This window comes from Glycine max, chromosome 1 (genome assembly GCF_000004515.6).
Source record: "Glycine max cultivar Williams 82 chromosome 1, Glycine_max_v4.0, whole genome shotgun sequence".
NCBI lineage: Eukaryota > Viridiplantae > Streptophyta > Magnoliopsida > Fabales > Fabaceae > Glycine > Glycine max.
In genome coordinates, this window is record NC_016088.4 from 2,138,088 (window position 1) to 2,149,170 (window position 11,083).

The window sequence follows — 11,083 nt, forward strand, 5'->3', positions numbered from 1 at the left end:
TTTCTTCTTTGTTACCGAATTCTTTTATGGATACATTATTTGACTAGATTTTGCATTAGAGTGTTATGGCCATTATCAACGACTTTTGATCATTAATAATGACGGAAGTTTTTTTTTGAAGTGATACCTCTATTGGGAGAAATCTCTTTTACTACTAAAATTAAACAAAAGAAACATGGAAACCAAACTTACACAAATCTGAAAGTAAAGGAACTAAAATTGCATTTAAATTTTTTTACCACTAATATTACTATTAATTTATGTTTTAAATATAACTATATTACTATAAAAACATAAGAAACAAAAAATAAACGTGTGTCCAAATAAACCTACTATGGGTAAGTGTACTTTAATCGTCAAAACCCCCAAATAAACCTTAAACATTCAACAATAAATTATTAGAGAAAAATCAAGGCTAGGTAATATATAAGCTAGAGTATACTTTTTTTTACAATATTTAATTATGTATAGAGAAGAATGAGGCATGAGATGAAGTACACGACTCCAAATGTATCTAATAGCAAGTACTCGTGTGTGTCCAAAACAGTATCAATGTATCATAAATAATGAAGATAGTGATCGACAATGTGAGCAGGGTAGGGTAGAATGGTGGCATGCATGAACATATGAAAGGGGGTTATTAAGCAGCAGCAGCAAGCATGAAGAGAGTTTGGATATGGGAGAAACTATTCAGTAATAGGGGACATAGTAGCACTGAAGCTAGCACGCTCATTCATCGGTTTTCACATTATTTTCATTTATTAAGATATGATATAATATAAGAATCAAAGACGGCTTCGTATTCAGGCAGCACCAGTATCTATCGTCAGTTGACAGTGAAGCTTGCTGCAGTGCATGCAGATGATAATATTGCTGCTGGTGCTGTTGTATACGTAGCTGTCTACAATAACAATAACCATACATTACATCAAAGAGAAGAAAAAGGACACAACTTAGGTATTTTACCCTTTTTCTTATATTATATACTGGTAATATTTTCTTTTATGACATTCAGATTCAGTCAACCCCTTGTTTCATATCAGAAGTGATAGCGATTGTTCATTTGACGAACCTTAATATTTGGGGTAAGGAAAAGTATGCTTCTGGATTTTGTCGTTAACATTAATTTCCATCGATATAATAAATGAAGGTACGAATCAATGGTATCGTATTGCTAGTACGAGTACCCTTTATTATATTTACTACTCCTACTTCTCTTTTTCCTTTCTGCATTTATTCATATTGTATGTTAAAAAGAAATTAACATGAAGTCCAAGAGAAAAAAGTTAATACAGATTCCACAGTCATAAATAAATAGTAGAGAATTTTCCTTGTTTATATAAAACATTATTGATTGAAATTATATTTTATGAAATGCTTTTTTTAACCTATAGTTTAATTCTCCTTAATTAAAGTTTTTAAATTTAAATTTTGTGCATACAAAAATACTTCAGTAAATATAAAAAGGTTTTGTCTCTTAAGTAAATTCACGAATCACATGCCCAGAGCCTTTTCCAATGTCGCATAGTGATGCACGGTGTAAAAAATTGTTTCCCGTGAACTTGAAAAAAAAATTGTATTAAGTTTTTTTTACTGATTAAACTATGGTAATTAATTTTTAAGAAAACATATATAAAACAAAAAAGTATTAACAATTTATTTTGAATTAGTGAAAGCCTGGTGATGTCTAATTCTTGAGTCCCAAAAGAAAAATTAACCATTTATTCCAATAGTTGTGTAACATAGTATTGTGCAACTTAGTTGTATATATATAGCACAAATTCTTCCTATCTTATCCAAGTCTAGCTCCAATTATCCATCTAGTGTTTTAAAACTAACATTGACTTTTATAAATGAATCATAACTCTGACTAAATTTGAGAGAAAAGACTAAACCACTTAAAATTTCGTTTTGGGCCTAATAAAGTCAAAATACATGAGTCTCACGTTAAGTACTCAAGTCTCACAAGCTAGACTTGAGTCTAATTGAGATGTGAGGTAGGCGTTAAAAGTTTGCAAATACTCGTATTTGGATTGAAAATAGATGGTTTTTTGTACACTTAAATAGAAAACGTTGATCACTATAAAAATTCTTGTTATTACGGTGATTTTTTAGACAATCGGTAATATAATGGGTGTAACGCCGTTGAGATTTGAGAACCGACGTGTTAGGAAATTTTATTTGATTTTATTGTTGGTTAGAATCTTTCATTGGCTAGAACTGTCTCCAAGTAGTAATTTTTTTTTCAAGATATCAATAATCAACTCTAATACTACTTGTAATACCTAATTGCTTTTAAGATTAATTATTGTTCATACAAATAAATATAAGATTTTTTTTAGCATGTTTTAACCTCATTTGTAACACTTTCTAATAAAACTTCAATTTTGAGGAGGTCATATTCATCTCAAAATTGTTTCATGTCAAACATACTTAATTATGAAGTTTTTAAGTGATAAATTATCAAAAAATAAATACATCTTATTAGTATAATTAATACTAATTAATTCCTTTTAAGTAATGACAACTTTATTAGGGTTAGGACTTTCATAAAATTGCAATGGATTTAATCATCAATGAATATTAATTATGAAATTTTAATTATTTTTTTAAAGTTTAAAAACATTCCAAAGGAATAAGGTGTCAAAGTGAGTCCAATCAGTTCACCTAAAAAATCAGTCTTTTGTCTTGCTATGTTCACATTGACAATTCTTTACAGACGAAGAAATGTTAAAAAAAATTTCTTACTTTCCAAATAAATCTTCTTACATCTATATATAAACATTGATTTACATACAAATAGGATTTAATTTTTTTTCAAAATTAAAATTTTTGTTACTTTTTATGGTTGAATAAGTTGAAATTTTAGGAATTTAAAGAATTTTGAAAAAGAGTTACTAATAAGAAAATTGAAAAAAAAATCTCACATTAAAGTTTTTTATTCTTTTTTGGGCCATGTTGCAATCACGGGCCTTGTACATGCAGTCTCACCCAAAAAGACGCCAGGGCATCTTGCAATCATAACAACAATTATTTAATATTGAATGATATATATTATAAATTTTTTAGGTGCATGATTACTAAACTATATTCTAAACCTCACTTACATATAATATCACATAATAATTTTAAAATATTGAGGTTTCTGTAAGTATAAACTAATATACTATAATAATTAAGGTTATAGTTGAGAATACCAACTAAAAAGCTAATAAAAAGTGAAAAAATTAGCTGATAACTAAAAACTAAAATTTGGTAGCTAAAATCTATTAAATTAGTTTAATTATTAAATGATAATTAGTATCCAATAAAATTACTTATTGGAATAACTGGAAATATAAAATGATAAAAATAGACATATTTATATGATATTTTTATATAAATTTAAACTTTATTTTATGAACAAAAATTTACTTTGAGGTGTTATAATTTTATCTTTTTATTTAATTTTTAACTCTTGTAGTTTCTATTTATAGATAAATTATTTTTGTTACATTTTTCACTTATTACATTTGTTTCATAATGAGTATTCTATTATTAATTTTCTACTATATCTCCATTTTTAATAAAGTTTAAAATTAATAAATAAAAAACATATAGTTAAGTAGACATTATATTTTTGTCATGATGATCAACGTAAAAATTAAAATAAATAATCTAACATGAAAATATTTTTAAAAAATAAAAAAATCAAATAAATCTAGCATTTTATCATTAGTGAAATATAATATTTTAATGATAAATTAAATATTATAGTAGTAGAATGGTTAAAATAAACCGTGTAATATATATATATATATATATATATGAAAACTAACAGTACAATGCTTAAAATAATAAAGTCTTGTTTAATTTAAAGATACCAAGAAAATTAAATAAGTATTTTAAGAATAAAAATTGAATATAATATAAAAAAGTTATAAGATAAAACCTTAATTCAACTAATATTTAAAAAATGTTACTATTTATTATTTTTTACTAAATAATTAAATAAATTTTTTCATTAGTAAAAAACAAAGTGAAATGACTTGATCGAAATTAGCCTAAGTATCATGTTGCCTAAAAACCCCCTAGGTATATGGTTAATAATCCGCTATAAATTGGAACTGAATACTCTAAATCTCTAATGTAACTCTTCTCTATCCTTTCGTGGACTTATTTCTTCTCTCCTTAGCTTTCCAGCTTTAACCGCACATTTCTCTCTTTAATTATTTTTGTAATAAATTGTTTCTCCTCTCTTTTAATTTTCGTCTACAACATAAGAAGGAACTGAAGAAGATAATCTTATTATTGTGAATTAGCGGGCTCTCTATATAAATCCCATAAAAAAAAAAATCAAATTTCATTCCTTCTTACGCCACATACATATTACCTATATAGGGTTCAATCATCAAATTACCTACGACCATTCAAATTGCATTATAAATCACACTAAAAAACATCTAATATTCCACTTCATTCCCCCAAGAAATTACAGTGAACTTAGCCTTCAGTATTACCCAATTTTTTAAAAATCATTGATAATATTCACCGACGATGGAATTATTCACGGATTTAAGACCGGCAGTGACAGCTAATACGGAGTTTTTTTTTCCCATTCGGAATGGCTTTTGGCCCACTTACGTCACTAAACATGCATGCCATTCCAAAAAACAAAATTTCTCTCATATTCTGCTCAAAGTCTTTTACTCTTTACAGTACCAATGTGTCCCCCATTAGGTGTCTTGTGAAATTCCTCCAACAAGAGAGGAATCATGGAGTTGTCCTTTGTTCAGTGTTCACCCAATCTAAACTTGTTCACATATTGCATATAGATAGCTGATTAGTACTCCTCTTCTCCAATCAAATCACGTGAAGATTCATCATGCCATTATCTAATCTAAAAATACTGATATATAATATATAAAATTAATTTGGTCAAATCTAAGAAGAGATCGATCATGTTTTCAATGCATAAATGCCTACCATTAAAGTCTTGCTAAATTTTTATCCACTTATAATTGTTTCTACATTAATTGTGTCTGGTTTGTTCAGTATCCCGTGTTTAAAATACTGGTCGAAATTCAACACAGCATCGGGTTAAATATTTATGGAGAAAGTTTTTCTTTTCTTTTCTTTTTTTTTACAGAGAGAAATCTTTTCTTTTATGCACTATTGATGTTGTTGTTTTCTGATTAAAATGGAAGTTTTATCTTGCTAATTATCATAACAAATATTTGCATTAAAAGTATTCTAAGATAAAATTCTAATTAATTCTGATTAAAAATAATATTAAAAACACAAATGTATCTAAATTTTATCCAATATTTGTTGTTCTCGTAAAGATACCGTTTTTCACTTTTAATTATTGTAATTTTTTTATGATTCTTGTTATAATTAAAACTTTGATTTTTTTTATCATTATATTAAAAAATACTTCATAACTTTCTTAAGTGTTACCATGTGGAACCACTGTGTTACAAAAATGCTTATATGACAGCGTCAAATTAGTCCTCTTTCTAAAACAAAAATGTTTTTATCAGTTACCCTTATCCTCGTTAGGTCACAATATACTTTTACTACAATTAAATTTTGTATACTATTTTTTATTTCTTTTAATAGAATACTATTTCTTAATTTGAATTAAATTTAATTTAAATTTTAAATTTTAAATTTTCATATACGGCAGTAAATTAAAAACATCTTTCTTTCCTAGATAAACGGAGTTTTAAATATATTTGTAATCATAATTAATTATAATTAGCAAATCAATAACTAAAAATATCTGATAAAATTAAATATATTTAATAAAATTTAAATTTAACTATAATTTCATGTGTTAGTTCTTAATTATTAATCATTATATTGTACCTTGCTTTTTAAAGTGCCCTCTCAATAATTTAGTGGAGCCCAAATCCCACTTGAATAGAAAAGAAAAACCTTTGAAACAAGAGAATGCAATATATAGTTGTACTTTAGTCTTCCCTGCTTTATGCTCTACCTATGAAGTTACCTGATCCAATCAAACTTATTATTTAATTTGTATTTTGTTTATTCGCAGCATATTCAAATAATTGAAAATTAATCAACAATAATTAACATAAGTGATAATGATTTATTCTTTAATTAAGATGTCTAAGGTTGTAATCTTAATTTTAAATATAAAATAAATTATGTTAAGAGAAGAATGATTTATTTTATATATAGTCACTTTTTTTTTAATAAAGTTTAGTTATCGCTTTTGAAAGAAATTATTTTATATCAATATTAGATTAAAACAAATAACTAAAATTATCTGCTAAAAAAACTGAAAATTATGAATTAATGTTGAAGGAGTAGGAAGTAGTTATTAGGTAGAATATCCGAGAAGATATAGCTCGTGAGACGTAACGTTTTGGAGGAAACCTTGTTCCTAGTCCTATGTACGTAATAATGTATGTATGGGTTATGGTTTTTGGTTTGGTGGTCTCACGGGAATCCAGCCACCTCTCTCACGTGTTCCTCTCTCTCTCTCTCTTTCTCTGTTTTTCAGCGTGCGTAGAGCTAGTAATCCTACGGCGTGCACGTTTCTTCACAACCATACAATACAAGAATTGGTCGGTGGTTTGGTTCCATCTCTAACTTGCTGCTACCTACGTAGCTGTGTGATCAATCACACTTGTTGTTTCAAGTGATTATCGTTTCTATATTTACCATCTTTAATGCCAAAACTCAAAACTATGCATTCTATTATTAGAAATGAGCCTCAGAAAGTGTTAATAAATATATGTACACATGCATTTCAAAGTTATTATAGTATTAATTTTTACTTTATAAATGATCCATTATTAATAATAATTTGCAAAAGGGTATTTGATTGGCTTCTGGGAATAGCCGGCAATCAGAGACCTGTGTCCTCCTGGCTTGTGCTGCATGCTGCATAGTAATCTCAAAGTAAATCTTCTTTTTTTTTTTTTTTTTTTTCTATTGCACGTTATGCTTTAGATATCTCCTGGTTCCCAGAAAGGTATTCCATTCTATCAACTAATCTACAACAAGACAAGCAGGGTAAATGGTTGATCACGACCGTTAAAGTCCTGTTATTGATTGGTATCTTTGCAGTTATGAGGGTTTTCACAATCGTACTTCCTTCCATATGTCAGACTCAAATATAGAAACAGACGTCAAGCAGACTGGATTGAATTGAATTGAAATCAGTTCCTCCTCCATCTCTCTCTCTCTCTCTCTCTCTCTCTCTCTCTCTCTCTCTCTCTCTCTCTCTCTCTCTCTCTCTCTCTCTCTTCTTCTTCTTCTTTTTCCTCCTTTCTTTTCTTTTTTAATGGTTGTGGAGCAAAACAAACTAATTAGTGTTTGTGTCTAGTCTATTCTATTGGTGCTTATCATTCTATGATTTTTTTTTTGTTTTTGACCATAAGAATACTCTTTTTCCTCAAAATATTTAAATTCAAAATCTTATACCAATTGATTCCCTGTGCTTGATAATATCATTCTATGATTTTCATTTTCTACTTTAAAAGTTTTAAAAATAAAATAACATGATCTATGAGTTCAATGAATTAATCACCTTTCCACTTGTAACTGAACAAGACTTTTCAAGGGGATGTACTACTTTTACTCAATCTGCTGTTCAATTAAGTGGCATAAAAGGGTTGTGGTAAGGCGGGCCAGATGCACACATATCATTGATAATGGAGCAGTGCTATATGCTGCTGGCCAAAATAGACCACAAGTTCACTGCAATTAACTAAAAGCTAATGATGTTAATCTAATTAGATAAGCTAGATTAGAGGGATAGCTAGGGGAAAATATGTGTGTATCTATATACACATATATATATATATATATATATATATTACACGTGTGAACTTTTATTGGGGATTCTTCATGAAAAAGTAAGAGAGGTGCAGTTAATCTTTGGTTCAAAAGGGACGTTTCAAAGAAAGAAATAGACAAGCTGTTGGCAGTGTTCAGAGAGCATCCAGTGCTGTTGCTATGTTTCCCTTTACTGACTCAGCTCTCTCTTCCCCATCCTACGTTCCATCCTCTCTACTCCTACTGCCCCTATCATTTGTTTATTCTAGCTGGTTCCAATTGTAGCTTATACATATTCTATTCTTATATATTACTACTCTGTAGGTCACGTACCATCTTAATTATTAAATCCCTTACTTTTCATATTCTTCATTTATGCTATAGCCTCATTTTTATGTGTTGCTTGCCTAGCCTCCATTATTTTTATCACTTAACTGCTCTGATGAAAGAAACAAGTAACACTGGATTGCCGGCTCTACGGGTGGTTAATGCTATGTTCAAAGACAATAACCGGAGGGTTTAATTAATTACTTGAGAAATATTGGTTACTTACACTTAATTGTTAAGAGATTGAAATATATGCCTTTAACTTATTAATTCCTATAGAAATGTTTATTGATGCACCTGTTTTTTTGGTACATTTATACGTGTTGGTTACGAAATCAGTTGCAAGAGCATTTAATTTTGGAAGAGTAAAGTCAAAATAATTTTGGTCCTCTTAAAATGTTTTGTGGCTAGAAATTTTACAATAGTAGACAAAAACACAAGTGTCAAAATCCACGTATATATAACTTAAAAAGAGAAAAAGAAAGACCTGCATGTATGACGAAAAAGTTTGTTAAACATGTCCCAGCTGAGAAGGGAAAGTTACGTTTTCTTACTACGCAAACGCAATACAAAAGTAATTATACTGGCGCTAGTATTTGGATAATGGATTGGACATTAATTTGCTGTAAATGTACATGATTAAAAACTTGATTACCCATATTGTCATTCCTCAAACCCCAATACACGTCTTCTATCATTATTTAATAACCATATTAAAAGGACTTGTTCCCCCTCAGCTCTAATAGTTTTGTTCTAGTATACTATAGTAGTGGATCACTCATACTGACACAACTGTTTAGGATCATCTCCCCCCTTCTCCCCACCCCTTTCTCTCTCTCTCTCTAGTATATATATCTTACACTACCAACTTTCTAGTGACATCTGTGCCCTTTTCTCTCTCTCTACACCATACAATTATGTGTATAGAGACACATCTTTCTTTATTCCATTGGATCTGAAAAAGACCAGTTACCCAACCTCATACATCATTTTATTAGTTCCCAATCACCCTCTTTGATGAGGATCACAGGTGCCCATCAAAGACACACAAGACCCTCCCTTCCTTTCCTTCCTTCTATTTCTTTTCCTCATGCATGAAATCATTCAATTGGTGAGTATCTTTGCCTCTGCAAAAGGAAACTGGAAACTGAAGAAACTAGCTAACTTTCCCACCCCACAAGGCCAAAAAACTTAACTTTCTTTCACCTCTCTCACCACTTTTTCCTCTCTCAAAAGATGTCACCCGATGACACACCACCTCCAAAGCCTGCCACAGCAAAAGACCAAGAGACTCAAAGTTCCGGTGGTGGCAGAAAAAGCTCCTCCACAAGGCCCCAAGAGCAAGGTCTCAAGTGTCCACGATGTGACTCACCTAACACCAAATTCTGCTACTACAACAACTACAGCCTCACACAGCCAAGGCATTTCTGCAAGACATGTAGAAGATACTGGACAAAAGGTGGGGCTTTGCGCAACGTCCCTATTGGCGGTGGTTGTAGAAAGAACAAGAAGGTGAAGTCATCAAGGCTCTCATGTGACTCCAAAGACTCTGGTTCCTCCTCTTCAGAACTTGGTGGCCTCAAATTCCTTCATTCTCTTTCTCCTTCCATGGACTTTCACCTTGGAGGGTTACCCTTCCCTAGGCTTCACCATCATCACCCTCCAACCCCTTACAACCACTTTTCCTCTTTTGGAGACACTTCTAGTGCTTCTTCATGTTTCAACCTTGATCCTTCTCCTGGCACCACCCCATCAAGTTCTTTTGCTGCTCTCAATAATTACCCTTTTTCTTACAATGGTGCAATCCAAGGTATGAGCTCTTTGAATGTTCATAGTGGCCTTGCCTCTTCCATTGAGTCTTTGAGTTCTATAAACCAGGACTTGCACTGGAAGCTGCAGCAGCAGCGATTGGCAATGCTCTTTGGTGGAGACAACAACAACCAGAAAGATCATAGTGGTGTTAACCAGATTGAGAACCTGGCACAGAAACCACAACCCATTATGTTTCAGAACCTTGAGATTTCAAAGCCAGGGACTTTCCCAGTTGGGAACTCCAGAAAAGAACAAGGTTCAAGTGGGGACACACACACGCCTTCAACCGAGTGGTTCTTTGGGAATTCTTATGCCTCAGTGACTCCTACACCTACAACTAGTAGTGGTGGCCCAGGGAATGATAATGCGAGCAATTGGAGTAGCGGTGGTGTCCATGCTTGGGGTGATGTGCCGCAGCAATATAGTGCTTTGCCCTAGCTTACTAGAAGATGTGAAAGCACGAGGGAGGAGGATAAAGAGGACTGAGAAAGAGGTAGAGTGGTATAAGCTAGATCTTTTGTTTATTAACTTTTGGAAGAAATTAATATTAGGCCAACTCTCTGATAATTAATTGTCTTAAACTCCTTTAGGTATATGGTAGTTATGTCAGTCCTCACTCTTGTTCTTTACGTTGGCTTCAAAGGAACATAAATGTAACAGATGGGAAAGTTAAGACCATAATGTGTTCATATACTCTTCAATTTCAGCTAGATATGTTCATGATCAATTGTCCAAATTCTTACTTTCTTAATTAATATTGGATGCTGCCTTGTGCCCTTCAATACTTTAGTCCATTATTGTAGATTGGATCGATATAACTGTTTCCTTCTCCTGTTTCCTCTCTTTTCAGTTTAATTCAAAATTAATTAATAACGGGTCATACAATTATTTTTTCCTATTCTTTCAAATATCTACATTCCCTTTTAGTAGTTGTTTTTTAGATGTGCTAATTTTGAATGGAAAGCACAAGAAATGAGACATTGAGACGACTAAAAGGAAATGGTGATTTAATTTCAAAACCAATGGTTTGATACTTCCTTTTTTTTTTGCAATCGGATTCTGTTAGTATTACTAAGAGAAAAAATAAAATTTTGTTAAAATTAGCTTATGATTAAATTAATTTTTTAAGAGGTTCTTTTATTTTAACTTGTTC

At 30.9% G+C, this 11,083-nt stretch overlaps 1 protein-coding gene across 1 annotated transcript; it reads left to right on the plus strand.

Moving 5' to 3' along the window:
* The first annotated feature begins 8,868 nt into the window (after positions 1-8,868).
* LOC100780729 (dof zinc finger protein DOF5.7) lies at positions 8,869-10,706 on the plus strand. Its single transcript, XM_003517226.5, has one exon. It carries the CDS (start codon positions 9,355-9,357, stop codon positions 10,366-10,368), a length of 1,014 nt encoding a protein of 337 aa, XP_003517274.1. The 5' UTR covers positions 8,869-9,354; the 3' UTR covers positions 10,369-10,706.
* Positions 10,707-11,083: the final 377 nt, after the last annotated feature.